General features: G+C 37.8%; 2 protein-coding genes across 5 annotated transcripts in view; both read right to left on the minus strand.

The window, feature by feature from the left end:
• LOC127435170 (exportin-T) overlaps nucleotides 1-780 on the minus strand; it is a 35,645-nt gene extending 34,865 nt beyond the window's left edge. For all 4 annotated transcript variants that reach the window (XM_051688410.1, XM_051688409.1, XM_051688408.1 and 1 more), the window contains exon 1: nucleotides 660-780. The gene's annotated coding sequence lies outside the window, so the exon portion shown is untranslated. The remainder of the gene's footprint in view (nucleotides 1-659) is intronic.
• Nucleotides 781-9,256: 8,476 nt separating this feature from the next.
• LOC127435216 (parathyroid hormone-related protein-like) overlaps nucleotides 9,257-18,024 on the minus strand; it is a 33,222-nt gene continuing 24,454 nt past the window's right edge. Inside the window, exons 4-5 of the mRNA XM_051688498.1 lie at nucleotides 12,240-12,779; nucleotides 9,257-10,342 (exon numbers count right to left, since the gene is read on the minus strand). Coding sequence (XP_051544458.1) covers nucleotides 12,263-12,779 — 517 coding nt within the window. The 3' untranslated portion in view covers nucleotides 9,257-10,342; nucleotides 12,240-12,262. The remainder of the gene's footprint in view (nucleotides 10,343-12,239; nucleotides 12,780-18,024) is intronic.

Genomic DNA, 18,024 nt, shown 5'->3' on the forward strand with positions numbered 1-18,024 from the left:
GTATATCCGCCCCTCTTTCCCCCCTTTCACTGTTTATACATTTCTAACAAGTACCAGAAGGTACCAGGGTAACCTGCTCTTGGACATGGGCCGCTTTAAAGTACTATATTAATATATAAATACATGTCATGCGATCACCACGGTATTATCATTTGATTACATCATTGTAGTTTTTCAAAGGATTTTTCTGATGCAACACAGGCCCAATAGTCGTGTCATAGTGCCTACTAACACACAACACTTGACAGATTTAATCTTTGCACCCACATTAACCTCAAACATCAAATTAATTCGCTATTTTAATTTTGGTAATACAAAATAATCGACTTTATTTCGCACGCGCTGCAAAACAAGCGTGTCACGCGCGTCCCGAATCTGAGCGAACGTGGCGTGACACACCGAGAAAACGACGAAATAACGACAAACCTCCGTTATACAGCCACCGTGACAAACCAGCCGAAATATTCGCGTCGAGTCAAGTCGCACATATAGCTAGTTTAATAAGTCATCGGCTTAATTCGCGGGTAATGTTGTTGTGAATGTGATTATGACGGCTCGCGCGCTGTCACACAAAAGACTCACGCGAAACTTTCACCTGAATTAATCAAATAGGACGCGACAGTTTAATGTGTACATAACATGTCCGTTACCGAACTTACCGTGAACTTTACCGCTCCATCATCATCCGCCCGCTTCAGTCACTCAATGTGCATGAAACACATTCAACAGCGGCGTGTCTGGAGAGCGGATGTACTGGATTCGAGCACCGGAAGAACTTCAGCTGTAACACACACACACACACACACACACACACACACACACACACACACACACACACACACACACACACACACACAGAAACACACATTCTCATACACAACTCACACACACACACAGAAACACACATACACACAGAGGAACACACACACACACACACACACACACACACACACAGAAAAACACACACAGAAACACACATACATACACACATTCACATACACACACACACACACACACACACACACACATATACACAGAAACACACACAGAAACACACATACACACACAGAGAAACAAAAACACATACACACAGAGGAACACACACACACACAGAAAAACACATATACACACACAGAAACACATACATACAAACACACATTCACACAAACACAGAAACACACATACTCACACAAATACACACACATATACACACACAGAGAAACACACATGCACACACACATATACACAGAAACACACATACATACACACACATACAGAAACACACATACTCACACACAAACACACATACAGAAACACACACACACACAGAAATACACACACACACACACATACAGAAACACACATACACACACACACACACACACACACACACAGAAACACACACACACACATACAGAAACACACACACACACACAGAAACACACATACACACACACACACACACAAACACACACACACATACACACAGAAACACACTCACAAATACAAGAACTCAAAGAAATACTATAGTTATTAAAGTAGTTATTACGATAAAACTGGAAATTTTGTTTCAGTTGTTTCAGTCATAAAATGATCAGTTAAATAAAATGACAAAGATTCTGAAATCAGTAACAATAATTACAATCAGAATGATTTATATATATATATATATATATATATATATATATATATATATATTACAGCAAATGAAAGTTCTGCACTTTAATATGAACCTGTTGTGTTTATTTCTTACCACCAGAGGACTCCATGCACCAACTATTGAGATGCCAGTTTGGCAGATACAGCTAGTGGCAGACCTGCAATGAACAACCCACAAAGTGTATTTTAACTAATTACTCACACCTCACACTCTTTAAGATTTGTAGAATGTAATAATGTCTGTTAATGTTAATAAAAGTTATTATAAAAGGATATCTATGGTTTACAGTGAAGACAGTGAAATATAGCAAAACAAGTTTAAACTTGGTTCAGTGAGTCTGTGTGATTATGTCAGACATGTAACATGTTGATGAAAACACATCCTCACATGTTTAACACACTTCTAAAGCCTGAGAAATAAAAACTACCAACAGACATACAATACGTGTCTTAACTGCTTAAATTATTAACCCACATACAATAAATAATAACAATAATATTTGACAGCCTTTTCGATTGAATAATATAATTTACTGCATTCCAAAAAAATGCAAAGACATTATTTTCACAGTATGACATTATTCACAAACAGTAGTCCATGCGCTGCGGTGGTGGAGACGGGGTCCCGTTCCTCCCGTTATATCGTATATGGTGATCTTGATCATATAAGATCATCGTTAGATCATATTTGACCTCATATCTGTCACAGCGACAGCACTTTGGAAATGCAAAAAATTTCGCTCTTTGCGTGATTTCTTCGTCAAATAAAAATAATAATATCTACCAACAGCTGCTGCGGGTCAATTGTGTCAAATGGAGCAGACGCAATAACAATGACGGTGACCGGTGAAATAGTAGGAGTTTTTCCTGATGCAACGATCTGGTGGACATTTAAAGAAGCCCTAATCTCCAATAATCTGTGGGAAACGGGGAGTTTCAACCCCACGGCACTTTTTGGGCAGTTTCAGCGCAATTTGAGCGAAGCAGTTCTTTTTTGGGCTACCAAAAGAACCCGGAAGTAGCGGGACGGAGCGTTTGTTTGTAAACAGTAACTTCGTCTATAGACGTTTCTGTTCACCATCCAATCAAATTCCCAAGGGTAAAATCAAGTCCCACCCTCACTCGAAAATGCATCACATTACGGAAATAATATGGGTTGTGAACGCTATTTCACATTGACTTTAAAAAATACTCAGAACAATCAGAGCGTTTTATAGGTTCATAATTTCACACAGAAGTTTTGATCGCAGTCCCTCCTCTGTTTGAACATCTTTTAGCTGCTTTGAAAATCACACTCGGCTCTCTTTGTTTGTAAAAGATTTGAAGCTGTTCTTAAAAACACGGCCCTGTGAGCCAAAGCCTAGTTTCTCCCCTCTTTGTCTGTATAAACCCGTTAGTGTTTATTTAAATGGAAAGTTTTTCAGCACAATGTCTGGGAACCTTGTTGAAAGCCAGTCGGCTCACACTACCTCATTTTTGTCGGAACCACTACACCGGGGCGCTGCCTCACAGGGTGTTTAAGAGATCAGGGGGCAGCGTGGCGCACAGGTACCGAGGCACCAGCTTGGCAGGAAATCCTCAGAACTAATAATCCTGGGTAATTTACATGGCTCAGGAGCAGCCGCCCAGCTAAATTGTACAGCTGTTTCCCACGTTCGCAGCCCGATTGATTTCCCTGCTGGAGAGGGTAATTGTCCGATCCAGTTCGCTCGGACAGTTTCTCTAACCCGAAAGCTCAGTGTTGATCTCTGTACCAACTTGAGTCATGGTTTCAGTACGACCGAGGCCCGAGTGATAGAATTACTCTGCTGAATGTGAAAATCAGACGCTGGATTGGGCAGTAATTAGGTCAATTAAAAACACCCTAAAGACTGAAGGAAAGCACGTTTGTTCTTTGTAGAGTTTAAGTGAGTTTGATTAAATTCTTTCTTTTCCTGAAGTACTTCAAAGAGACTCAGATTTTCCACCATTATGGCTTCATTCTGTTTCCCACACACTGATAGTGTTTTACAGGTGGAATTTCATTCCTGACTGATTATTTATCCTGCTTTTCTCCCTTGTGGATCGTGGCGGTTCCACAGAACTCCTGCCAGCTTGAGAATAACGTCCCGCCTAGTGTTGTCTCTAAAAATGAGGTCTATAATACAGCGAGAGAGCGATCCCATTCATCTCAATGGAAGTTGCTCAGCTGGCGCATGCTGCTCTTAGAGGACGCAATATTAATTTTACCATGCACGAACGTTCATGCTTAAAAAGTCGACAATGTGTGTGTTCATGTAAATCTTCATGAAAACGGTTGCGCCCCGCTTGCCGGCGGGTCATCCCCGCCTTCTTCGACCTGGGAGGAGACAGGAGAAAAAAAGAAAAGAAAAAAAAACAGGCGAGGGAAAGGCCAACATAGGCGACAGTGAGAGAGAGAGAGGAGAGCGAGAAAAAGAAACTCACTCACCAGTTCTCTGATGCGCCGTCGCGTGGTCCTCGACCACTCCACCACGCTCTCAGGCGGACGACAGCTGCTCCTCCCTGGGCGGACCAGAGTCAAACCTCCGACCCCCAGCGGACAGAACACCCCTCCATGTTTCAGACGGCCCGTGGGGAAACTCCTCCGCCCCTGGCAGCAACCCTACTGCTCCAGGCAGTCGGGGAGTTGATTCCCTCCTCCCCTTGCGGACAGCGGTCTTCCCTTGACCCCTTCGCGTTTCTGGCGGCAGGCAGGGCACTCCTCCGCCCCTGGCGGCGGCTCCATCGCTCCAGTCGGTCGGGGAATCCAGTCCCTCCTCGCCTCGCGGACATCGTCCGGGTGGTTGGGCTACTCCATCCCACGGCGAATGGCAGCGCCGTCCCCTGGGTGGACAGCAGTGTCGAGGACTCTATGACGGGCATCCCTCCTCCTTCCCGGGTTTGGCACCAATGTAAAGGGGTTAAAAGGGAAAGGAGGAGGCGAGATCCGCCTTGAAACTCATAATTTAATAGTGAATATAAAGCAAAAGCCAAATAACAAACAAACATGCAGGACAGCTGCCTGTAGCTCTCTCTCTCCAAACTGCCATCTCAGGTCGCCTTTATCCCTCGCTCGCCTCATCAGGCTGATTGGGGTCTGGGCGTGCGTCATTCCAGCCCGGCCCCGCCCTCCTCCACGCTACAATGTTAATTAGGTAAAGGCAGTAAATTGTTCATAATTTTTTGATCATATAACTACGATATACATTTGGTAACTCTTTGAGTGTTTTCGGAAGAGAGGCCTAATACTTGTCATTAGCCACTGTATTTTTACACATTTTGCGTGTATAAACACATTTACCGGCATTTTTTCTGGCTTATTCAATGTGCGCAAATGTTGTGCGCATGCCTGTTTAGATATAGACATCAGAAGCAGAGAATGGGGGGCCTGGGTAGCTCAGCGAGTATTGATGCTGACTACCACACCTGGAGTCGTGAGTTTGAATCCAGGGCATGCTAAGTGACTCCAGCCAGGTCTCCTAAGCAACCAGATTGGCCCGGTTGCTAGGGAGGGTAGAGTCACATGGGGTAACCTCCTTGTGGTCGCTATAATGTGGTTCGCCCTTGGTGGAGCGCGTGGTGAGATGTGCGTGGACACGCTCAACAAGCCATGTGATAAGATGCGCGGATTGATGGTCTCAGACGCGGAGGCAACTGAGATTCATCCTCCGCCACCCGGATTGAGGCGAGTCACAACGCCACCATGAGGACATTCCAAATTGGGGAGAAAAAGGGGAGAAAATAAAAACAAAATAAAAACAAAATCTCATGTAAACACGGTTTTCTTGCATTGCCAGATTTTTTTAAATAAGATGATTTTAGGTAGTTATCTGCATATTGCTGTGCATGCAAACACTCATTGACGCGGTTTAAAAGACCACGTGCATTTGTCATCTTATTTAGCATAATCGGTGTAAGATCATGCATGAAAACGCGCTCATTGTGGGGATCTCTTTGAAACGTTAGTGGAGAGATGTGTGAGATTACGGGAGTGTTTTTCTCAGGAGAAACTTAAATTTAATCTCATTGCTGTTTAGGAGAAACAATTGAGATATTAACATATATATAACAATATGATACACAATGTTTGATGGCTCCTGTTTCAGTCTCTGTTCAAGCTGATGATCAAAACAACCTATAGTATGTAAGTTTCACATGTTTATGGCACCATCTAGTGGTTATTTGTGAAAAAAGTGGTTTCAATGTTTATATCGATCTATTTAAAATGAAAAGTGACTCTTATGTTGGGATAAATGACAGCTTATTTTAATAAAGTAAAAGTGACTAATAATGACATTGTTACTGATATTTGAAAATGAGTATTTGCTGAATATAAGCAACTTGTGCTTGGTTAAAATTTTGAATATTATTTTATTGAAAACCCCCTTAGAAATCAACAGGTTTTTGAGGAATATCTCTCAATCACCATAACATTACATTCATGCCCACCACAAAAAATTATGACATATACATTTTATAAGATACATTTAAATGGTAAACTAATATTTCTGTGTATTTTCATACATGCAGCCTGCTCTGTTATTATAAAGATTACAAGCTATTATGATGTCATCTTACCATAAGTTCATGAGACCCAGTGAAAAAAGTTTTACAATTTTCCTTTTTTAATTGTCAATATAGTGTTTGGTGCATGAAATACATATGATGAAAATAGTTTATTAAAAAAATAATATTTGATTCATATTGTATTTGAACTGTGATGCATTTCAATCCATATTTATAGAGCAAGAAGAGGAAGTTGTCATGACCAAACTCTCAAACATTTAGTATCTCTGAAAAGCCCAGAGAGTCCTCTGATAATACCCCAAGATTTAACCCTGTAGCATGTATAGATACATAGTAGATAAATAGTCTGAATTTCTGTAGCGCATAATATATGTGATTGATGTAAACATCACCCAGTTTAGCTTGAAGAGTTCCAGGATTGTGTGTGGTCTGACAGCGGCTGCTGTACCACATTCCCAAAGTGCATACATCCCTTTAAACTCGTAGGAGCTGAAGGGGGTCACTTTACACAGAGAGTGTGACAGCTACAGTACATGCATACTTGCATATTGATGTGTGTACGGAGCCTAAATCTATCCAGAAATGATCCCAAAAGGAGTAAATAGTTTTTGTGGCCTGTTAAAAGTTGTGTGAGATGGTTGAGCTGTTGGAAAGTGGGAAAAACTACTAAATCCGAGCAACATGAAGCTTGCCTCCTGCATGTTCTCTCAGCGCTGATCTCAGCCTTCATTAACTGGTTGTGTGACTTTCATCAAAGGCAAACAAATAAATGTCAGAGAAACTGAATTAATTTCTGGCGTCCTGATCGCAAACGGCCCCCCTCTGTGATGGAAAAGTTGATGCTCTCAGGGTTGTGGTGTGTATGGAGCAATGTACCATCTGATTTTTGTTCTTGTGATGCAAAACCTGTTTCTAGTGGGCAGACCCTTGGGCAACCTGAGGGCTGCTAATTTAGCTACATTTTTATTGTGACTGTAGCTCAGCTGATTTTGAAATAGAGTAGCTATCTAGTAATGAGCTACTTTATTTTTTATTTATGAGTAACAAAGTAGCTTGTCAAACAATACATCACTGCTTTTTATGTCACATTGTGTTATGCACACAATAGAGAGAATAGAGTGCAACAGACCCCGCCCACTTTTTCAGCCGTCTTGGTCCCGGAAAGTATTTTTTTCATAGGGATTTTATAAAGTAATTAATAAAAGAGTTATAAGCCATGAACCAAAGAAACCAGCTCTGAGGTGAATTATAACATTACAAACTTTGATTTGAAGCAAAAAAAAAAAAAAAAAAGAAAAGACAAGTATGTTTACTTAATGTCTTTAATGAGGGAATGAACTACAATCCCACTATTGATTTAAATATTGTTGATTAGAAGTATAATAATCAATATATCTAAAGTATATTGCAAAATATTCAGATATATACAAATATGTAAGTAGTTTGAGAGTGTAGGGAGAGCTTCATTCGCAGTGTGTCATGGGAGTGGGCGGAGCTGCAGAGCTCTTTTGCCGCGGTTTGTTTCTGATTGGTGGATCTTTCTCTCACATGTAGAGGCTTTTGGACACTAGTATAAATTATATTTGTAATGTTATAACTTTTGATTGCTTTGTAGCATCAAAACAAAAATTTTCTCAGATATATTTGACATAAATGGAAACAAAACAAAAGCAGTTTTTTGGAGCCACCTTATTTACACCCAGAGATTTATAATGTAAAATAATAAAAATAAAAACAATTACATCTTTGTCTCAGTTTTTGTTGTTGTGGTTTTTGGTAGAAGATTCTTAGGCTGAGAGTCTCAGAATGTATCATAATCATTATCATTAAAAAAGTTGAAAAGTTTTCTTTACAATGATACCAAACACTTGACCCTCCTTGTTTTTATTTTTTGTTGTTTTTTTTTGTTTTTTTGTCAAGTTACAAGCCTTTAATTTTGCATATGCTACTGAAACACAATCTCTAAAAACACCTTCAGAGCTTAAAGGGTTAGCTTGTAACTGTGGTTGAATACAGTTACTAATATTTTGTATTTTAAATACATAATCCCGTAATTACATAATTTCGTTACTCCCCAACCCTGGTTTTTAGTGTATATGTATCTGTTATTAACCCTTGTGCAACCTTCGTGACATTTTTGTCTTTTTCATTTTAGTTTTTTCGATCATTCTGGCTGTGTTAATGCCAACGGCATTTTTGGGGGAATTTTGATATTTTAACCTCAGTTCCTATAATACATCTATAATACACTGTGTACACAAAATAGTTACACTCAGGACCTTCAGGACAAAAATGTCCCCATTGAAACCCATTAAAACTGCAATATTTGATCCCAGTGCCATTAAAGCATAAAATCATGAATTCTATGATATTATGCTTTCATTCCGGAGGCCTGGCTTCAAAATTTAAATGTGTAATATTTTCCACCAGATGGCACCATTTTTCCTCATGTTTAGCCTATGGAGCAAATACAAGCTTTTCCCCTATTTTCTGTTTGCTGTTTTATAGAGCACTGCAGGCCAATTGAATAAATGATGCAGCTAAAATTGTGTGTGTTGGTATGGATGTCAGAGTGTGTTTTGTATGTGTGTATTGAGAAATGTGTGTGTGTGTGTGTGTGTGTGTGTGTGTAAAAAACAACAGTGGCATTATATAAACAAACTGGCACTTAAAGGGTTAAAATCCTGAAAATTAATAAATATTTGGTAATTATGATCAGGACTGATGTTGGTTTAAAAATCTAAGTCAGTGAAAGTGGAAAATAACATTAATATATAATATTTTTATGGCAGTTTTTGTCCTCTAAGGACCTCTGAGTTACTTTTTTTATTGATGCACAAGGGTTAAATGCTGTTTAATGCATATACATATTAAAGATTATAAGCATCAATGTATTTAGCTACTTTTTGTAGTGTAGCTAACTACTTTCTGAATAATAGGAGCTTAGCTGTAGTTTAACTACTTAAAATTATGAGTAGCTTGTAGCAGAAAGTTTTTAAGTAGCTTCCCTAAAACACACTTACAAACACACACAATATCTAAAACCCCCAACACACAGGACAATGCAGGCAGACGGTCAGATGTTTAATTCATTCAGTACAGGGTTTTTCTCTCAGTGCAAAACAACAAGAGTTATTCTATAACGTGTGCTGGTCGTGTACAGGTCACTCTGTGGTTTTGATGCGCAGTTGTAGCCGGTGGCCAAAAGGGACACGCTGTTGAGAACAGACTGTTATCGGAGTGGTTGACGTGAGGCACGTCCAGGACAGCAGTAAAGAAACCAAAAATGATAACATACACAAAAGCTCTGTTCTAAACTTTAGTGAGCTGCCTTGCATTGAACCTCATAAGGGAGTGCTCTACATAGGCAGCAACTCACGAGTAATTACAAGTTTGAGATAAGCATATTGCTAAGCTAACAATGCAATCCTCTAATAAGCATAACAATACAGTTTATAATCTGTACTTATTGAAAGAAATATACTTAATACATATAGTGTATGTATTTTTGACATTTCTCTAGACTCGACTCGTCTGCCTTCTTGAATGAATTGCGTTATCTATAAAGGATATTTGAGGTACTGCATTAGAATTTAAAGAAGTACCTTGATGCCTACAATGACGCCGTAATATTGTCTAGGTAGGCAGCTCACTAGATTTTGGAACAGAGCCATCGACATACAGAAACTTGGATGACAAAGCTGTCAAACATACAATAAAAAACAGAGAAGCAGATGAGCACAAGACGGCAGGGCTATAATCTTCTTCATTCAATTAAACCACAAAATACGTCCATTACCTGTTTATATTTCTATATTTATATATCTAAAGTGCATTATAGTACAAAAATATAGAAGGTCAGCAGCACCTTGATAACTTTACAAAATAAATACACCATTCAAACAAAATAAATTACAGGAATTCTGACACGGTAATAGAGGCATAGTCCTAATAAAACGAATAAAACGAAAAATGAAAAAGAAATAAAGCAAAGTATTCACAAGGATCCAAATCTGTAGCTCCGTGGAGCTGTTAAAATGCTTTAGCAGTATCTTTATATGTCATTGTCACTGTTCGGGCGCATTAAGAATATTTACAGACAATAAATATTTTCCTCATGAGCATTTAAATGTCCATTTCAAATGTCCTCACGGATCTGAAAGAGAAGAGATCGGTTTGAGAATCAGCAGTTCAGATTCACTTTATGAATGACAAATGTAATGTTGTGGAGTAACTAACTAAAAGAAGCAATACTACTAACTTAACTGTAGCGTAACAGTAGCTCAGCTGTTTTAAAAACTTTTTGAGTAACAAGCTAAAAAATGCTACATTGGCACACTGAGTGCATTTGTATACACACTAATACACTGATAATAACTATCAAAAATAATCTTATTCCAAAGTAATAAAATCGCTTAAACATGAGACTTGAAATCATCAAATTATTCTCTGCTATTGACATCAAAACGTAAATAGTCAGGCGCAAAAAACTTGTTTCCATCGGATGTAAAGGTGTTTACATGCAACACAAAATTGAAGTAATGGTCAAAAATTAGTTTTATGCGTAAACCGTGTATGACTTAACCCTGATTAAAGAAAACTGTTTAAGGCGTTTACGCGACCCTAATTAAAACCTCTTCAACTCTATGGACCCGCCGGCAGGTCCAAAGGGGGCGCTATATGGCGATAAAAGTTAACGCTTAAAATGCTCAAGTCTGCATATATATATATATAAGTCAGGCATATGAGGTATCATTTGAAAGCTTAGAATCTGAACTTTTCATATATAACCATCACTTATGCATTTATGTTAGATAAAATAACAAAATAAGGCCTGAAAACATTTACTTCAGCGCCACCTAGTGGTTATGTGGTAGAAATATTAATATGACAATAAAAGTCTTTAAAATAGCACTTAAATAGACAAGTCATATATCAAATGAAAGCTCTCATTCTCAGGAATGTGACTGTACAGTTTATTTTGTTGCACTAATACCACAGTTCAAAAGATTTTCAAAAGAATCACAAAGTTAAAAATTATATTTGTAAGACATCAAATACAAACGTCTCTTTTATTCACAGATAACTGCTGCTGTTAGCCCCAAATAGCTAAAGACTTTATATCTGCTTTTACCTTAAGAAGTTTTTTAAAAAATGAGCCATTGTTTGCTTGTTTGTGAGCTTGCTTGTGTGAATAATCCAATGATATATCTTAGATGTCCAGAACAAAATATGCCATCCAGAAGGAAAAGCATGCTAAACAAATCATCAGAAATATATGTTATCAACTACTGATGACAAAATGTTACATCTTCGCAAAGGGGAGGATCTCAGCTTTCTAATGACCCCTAGATTGAGCTTCTAGTCCACTCAGAGGCCGAGATATTCAATGAAATAATGAGGGTGGTGCTTGAACTGTAAATTAGACTGAATGTCTATGGACGAGCACATCTATGAGGGCTAAAATGAGTTAGAGCGCCACCTACATTTCAGATCTGTATATTGTGATGGAAGGTGATAGAGGAAAAGTTATTTTTTCTAGTACTTTCTGCCATCTAGTGGAATAAAATAAGACTATTTAGAGGGAGTGAACAGAACCAGAATTACATGCTTACAAATTTAAGACTATTTAAAAAAAATTAGATTTTTTTTTTGGCAGTTAGTCCACATTATGTGTAAATGGTGAGCTTTTAAATCTGGCAGTAGCAAAAAATGCAACAGAGTTGAAGAGGTTAAGGCGTAATCCGTGTAAAATGGTGCATATAAACGCACTCATTGTATTGCATTTGAGCTAGCTGAGACAATCGTCAAACGCTCTCTGCTTGAAAGTCTTGCATTGGGTAGTCCGATTAATTTCAGTGACAGAGAGTTTGTTTTAGCAAATCTGTTCATTCGCTCATTTTCAGTAAACTGGTTAAAAATTTTATTCATCGATTCACTCAATAGTGTCCACAAAAGTCCCGCTCTTTTGTGTAGCGAAATAAAAATGTAGTTTAATAATGCTGTTAATCACTATGTTTTTAGTTTTATTAATTGTATGTCAAAGAAATTACCGTTGTCAGAGACTGACAGTGTCTTAGTGCAGCGCCACCTGCTGGCCCAAGTACGACCGCCACTCCAGATGGAAGCCGCTCCCAAACTCTTCTAGCGGCGATCGGACCAGCGAGCGAGCCCTCCTCTTCCTCTTCTCCCCCTCCCTCTTCTTCCCCATGCGGCCTTTCTTCTTCCGCTTGCCGATGGCCTTCAGCGTACTCTCTTTGTATGTTTGCGACTTGTTGGTTTCCTGTGGGAGGTTCGTACCCTCCTCGTCCTCAAGCCGAAAGCTGATTGGCAGATTCTTTGTGCCACCTGCAGGTTTCGGATGGATGGTGCCCGTTCCCATGGCGACCCCCATGCCTATGCCCATCGGCACGGCAATTGTGAGACCGCCCCCTCCACCTCCGCTGCTGCCAATGGTGGCTCGCTGCTGCCCCTCACGGATCTCTGCCGTGTGCACTTCATGCAACAGTTCCGTCAGCCACATGCGCCTCTTAATATCCTGCAGCGTCCGTCCCTTATCGTGCATTAGCTGCGCATGCGTCACTGAGCGCTTCCTGGAAACGAGAAGACAGAGAGAGATCAGACTTTGGTCGCATTTACAATAACACTGTAAAAAAAAAAAAAAAAAATTGTAAGTCAGTTTCTTTGTATGTTTTTTAATAAAATATCTACACTTCCTTAAAACAAGATCAATTCACTTGAGTGGCAAAATTTGATATAATAAGATACTACAAGACACCATTTTCTTTAGTAATACACATTCCTGGTCTAATTTGGATTGATTCATCAGTTCATGTTAGTGTACACAATAGTGTTTGCTTTATTTTACATTTTCTTTTTTGTATCGAAATAAAGATGTAGAGTAATGGCGGTCCAAGCCATTTTTTTTTAACTATGGCATTTCCATAAGGAACGGTCACATAACAATTGCACATGTGAAGGCATAAACATGCAGTTTAACAGTTTACTTTCCGTTTGCCACGATACAAAAAAGATTCAAACTTGAGAACTATTTACAAGTGAATAAGCTTAAAATTAAATGTGTCCACGGTCAGAGACTGTGTTGAACCGATCTTCTTCATATATTATAAAAGTTAACAGTTACTGAAGTATACATATTACATATGGAATTGAATACAGTCATGTGATCCAATTTTTTTTTAACCCTTTAAGCTCGGATGGACCCAAAATATTAATAACTACAGTCTTGACCAACACAAAATAGGTATCGTTTGAAAGTTTTGAAGCTCTACTTTCCAATGCATGTAGACATTATGACCAAAACTGAACAAGTGCTTTGAAATTTGCAGACAAATCAGAAGTGTTCAGCTTTGATCATTTATTAAAAAAATTGCACTGCACATATTATTGTAATCAGTAAATACATCAAACTGATCAAATATCCATGTGTCATATGTTGTTGGAAAGCTCTCAAAGAGTAGAATACAACCAGCCTATTTGTTTTACTCACAGACAAAAATATAGTGAGTAATAGCTAAGTATATGTCTTTGACAATTATGTTGGTGTTGCTTATATGCCACATTTTCGCTTATAACTTCACGAAAAATAAATGAGTCCACACACAAGATAATCAGATGTATAGATCATTAGATAATCCACATGAAGCACAATGTTACATATGACCACCAGGAGATGGCGCCAAATACATGACACAGACTCAATGATGACTCAAATGACACAGAATGAAACTCATTCAGTGAAATCTCATTACTAAAATTATGTCTGCATGCTATACAAACCTTTAGTCATTGTTGTGTTTGCATGTGTAATTAGTTCTTATGTACAATTATTATGTTTTATTTGTTTGGAGAGGCTTTTGGACACTATGATAAATTATATTTGTAATGCTATAACTTTTGATTGCTTTGTCGTATCAACACAAAATTTTTCTCAGATACAGTTGACATGATGGGGAACAAAACAAAAGCAGTTTTTTGGAGCCACCTTATTTACACCCAGAGATATATAATGTCAAATCAGAAAAATAAGGAAAAAAGTAAATTTTTGGCTCAGTTGTTTTGTAACTTTTCAACAATTTCTTAGGCTGCGAGTGTCAGACTACATCATAATCTATATTATTAAACATTATAAGCCTTTAATTTTGGGTATGCAACTGAAACAGGAAATCTTTAAAAACATCTTCAGAGCTTAAAGGGTTAAATATGTCCTGAAATGGCAACATATTAGACCAAATATTATTAATGAAATGACACTATACAGTATAAATATTCAAAATAGGCATATTCAAAAAACACACTTAATATTAAAAATAAATTATGAATCTTTTTATTTATGAACCACTTTATTAGAGCTATTATTGTCTATATGTAGTAAATAGATCTTTTCGATTCAGTGTTTTTAGTTTTATCACTTGTATTTAGTATCAAAGTAATTTTCACAACACTGTAAAAATATAATTTTTTAGTCAGTTAATTTTTCTTTTTTTCTAGTAAAAATATCAAATACACTTCCTTAAATTCAAGATAAATTCACCTGAGATGAAAAATTATATAAGATAAAATTTACCCTATTTTACTTTCAAATTACACATACCTAAATAAAAATTTATTTTGTATATGATTCAATGTCATGCCTGCTTCTGTTGCTATTTCCATGGTGAAAACCAGGTTATTAAAAATTAGTGATTAAAAATCACTAATAAAACAGTCTCCTCAAGGAAATGAAACCATCACAATCTAATACAATATGCCAAAAACAAAATATTTATTTTTGTAATAACTTCATATAACATTTAGGTCACACCATCCAGCTCTAAAATACACATGCACACAGAATCTGACATCTAACCTAAATTTACACTTGATCAACAAACGTTTTTACTGTTACCCCTTGTGTTTTTAGTTAAATGAGGGGGACTTGAGGATATCTGGCCCGTATCCAACGCCACACTGGTGCTGTTTAACCCAACCGGGCCTCCGGTTCCCGATCCTGCATCTAACCCAAACAAACCCGCAGGAGTGCTGATGTGAACCGCCGTGAACCAGCGCTCTGGGCCGTGGGACTTTTCAACCATGTATTCATGCACCTCCATGGTCGAAGTGAAAATTTAAACATAGTACATCAAAACTGTCTAGAGCCGAAAGTGGCAAAAGCCAATAATCACAGGTTTTATTGGAGGGGAGCTGATTAAACAGGCAGCCTAATCTCTCATCGCAATAATTCTAATTAATGGTGCCATTGTGTCCCGGTGTAAATCATTTAGAAGTCTTAGCACGGCCAGACCTGACAGCCAACAGGCCCTGCTGTTGAAGTGCTCTCTGCTACCGTGTGCACTTTTGGATACTCAGCGTACCTTCCAAATGTCTTGAAACAATTACACATATCTCATAGCCGGTGCCACACATGAGCCAAAGTAAAGCATAATTCAGTGCTATTTCAAAATATCCACTCTTTCATCCTGGAGAGACCAGTGGAGGGTCGGTGAGTGCTGCTCAGGTCCACCAGGGGGCAGCAGAGGGCACAACTCAAACCCTTGGTCAGATCAGGACAAACTGTAATACACCCACACTTCCTGAATTATAGCACAATCTATTACTTCACTGAAACAGCAAATCATTCCTCTCTATACTTCACAAAACATATAGATTTTGGACTGATGAATAGGGCTCCAATAACTAATTAATCGTTAACCTACACTACCAGTCAAATATTTTAAAAACACCTATTCATTCTATATTATTACTATTTTCAACATTTTATAATAACAGTAAAGCCATTAAAACTACGAACTGGCACACTGGGAAGTATGGGAATTATGTAGTGACCAAAAATGTTAAACAAATCCAAAACTGTCTAATATTTGAGCTTCTTTAAAGTCACCACACTTTGTCTAGATTACACGGAGGTACATCCTGGGCTGCTTTTTAACCTCTGCAAGCATTTTTGGACTTCCGTCTGCAATTTTCCACACTGATATTTAAAAGTTCACCATTTACACGAACTGTGGACTAATTGACAAAAATTGGTCAAATTTTTTTTAGCTATTTGTGGCTTACTGCAGCAGTTATCAGAGTATAAAAGAGACATTTGTATTTGATGACTTAAAGAAATCATATTTCACTTTGTGATTCTTTAGAAAATCTTTTGAACTGTGGTATTAGCGCAACAAAATAAACTATACAGTTACATTCCTGAGAATGAGAGCTTTCATTTGATATATGACTTGTCTATTTAAATGCTATTTTAAAGACTTTTATATTCATTTTTCTACCACATGACCTCTAGGTGGCGCTGATTTGCGACGCGAATGTTTTTAGGCCTTATTTTCCTATTTTATGTAACATAAATTCAGAAGTGATGATTATCTATGCAAAGATCAGATTCTAAGCTTTCAAACAATACTCCATATGAATGATGTATGTATTCGGAGACTTGAAAATTTTAAGCGTAAACTTTATTAGCGACATAGTGCCCCCTTTTCGACCCGCCGGCAGGTCCGCAGAGATGAAGGGGCTTTAAACAGTACTGAAGGAGTTCATATGCATGCTGCACTGCTTTTCCTTCAAAATCTACTCCAACTTTATACTTTTTTTTCTTACACTATATCAAATTATTTAATTCTGCTCTATATAATATTATAATATACACAACTCACCCTGAATGTCTGAGAGATTCACAATTGGGAAGCACTTTATTAGTCATTAAGCACTTTAATTGCCTCAATTGTCCCTCAGTTTACCGTGATGTCAATGCAGGATCTTAACATCAGGTAAGCACTGGTGGGTAGCACCCTGATGTGGAGAGAACGCATGAAGACCGAGGGCGGTCCTTGCACATACATACATCAGGCGAAGTGGGAACTCTGGACAGATATTATGGAGAATGTAGGCGGTTGATGATCTCTGTGGGGGCAGCGCACCGAGCTGGGAGCCTGGGGTGTGTGGACTTTTGACCTGGATCAGTATATATATATATATATATATATATATATATGTGTGTGTGTGTGTGTGTATGTGTATATACTGTATATGTGTGTATGTATGTATGTATGTATGTGTATATGTGTATATAGGATAATTTTATAATAAATAGTGAACATCTTCTCGAACTGTGAATGGGTGTGTAAATTCACGACTTAATTATCATTATTTAAGTCTACATAATGTGAAATACCAGGTTATGATGTAGTTACATATTTTTATATTATTCTATATATTAAACTCTCTTTTCCTTTTCCAATATTGACCCATATACCCAGGTACTATGTACATTTCAACATATTTAAACCCACAATTCACGTTGCTGTCATCTGTCTTCTATATGTATGTTTCATGCTCTGTTTTGTATGTTTAATGTTATATATGTTAATAATGCTTATCTCCCCTGTTATGTTATTGAGCAGAATTATAGTTGAATTCAACACTATATTATATTGTCTATGTAAGTACCTATGTGTGTATCTCTCCTGTTATACCCTTTTTGTACTTTGTTAAACCCCCCTTTTTCATGTATCCCCTGCTATATGCTCCTTTTATATGTTTTATGGCATTAATAGAAATATTTAAAATCTACTCCAACTTTACCTACAAAACAGATTTTAAGCATTTAAGCATAAGCCTTTAGATAAAACTTTTTTTTTTTTTTTTTTTTTTAAGATGATGAGAAACATAATTTAAGTCAAGCTAGCATCAACAAATGAAATTGCAAAAATAAAAAACTCTTTTCAAACCAGTTTCACAAAAACTCCCCATGGCTGCCATTGGTCGCCCAAACAGATAGTCCAGCCCCAAACTCATATCACCTGTCCAGTGATTCTG

The sequence above is a fragment of the Myxocyprinus asiaticus genome, chromosome 45 (assembly GCF_019703515.2).
Source record: "Myxocyprinus asiaticus isolate MX2 ecotype Aquarium Trade chromosome 45, UBuf_Myxa_2, whole genome shotgun sequence".
NCBI lineage: Eukaryota > Metazoa > Chordata > Actinopteri > Cypriniformes > Catostomidae > Myxocyprinus > Myxocyprinus asiaticus.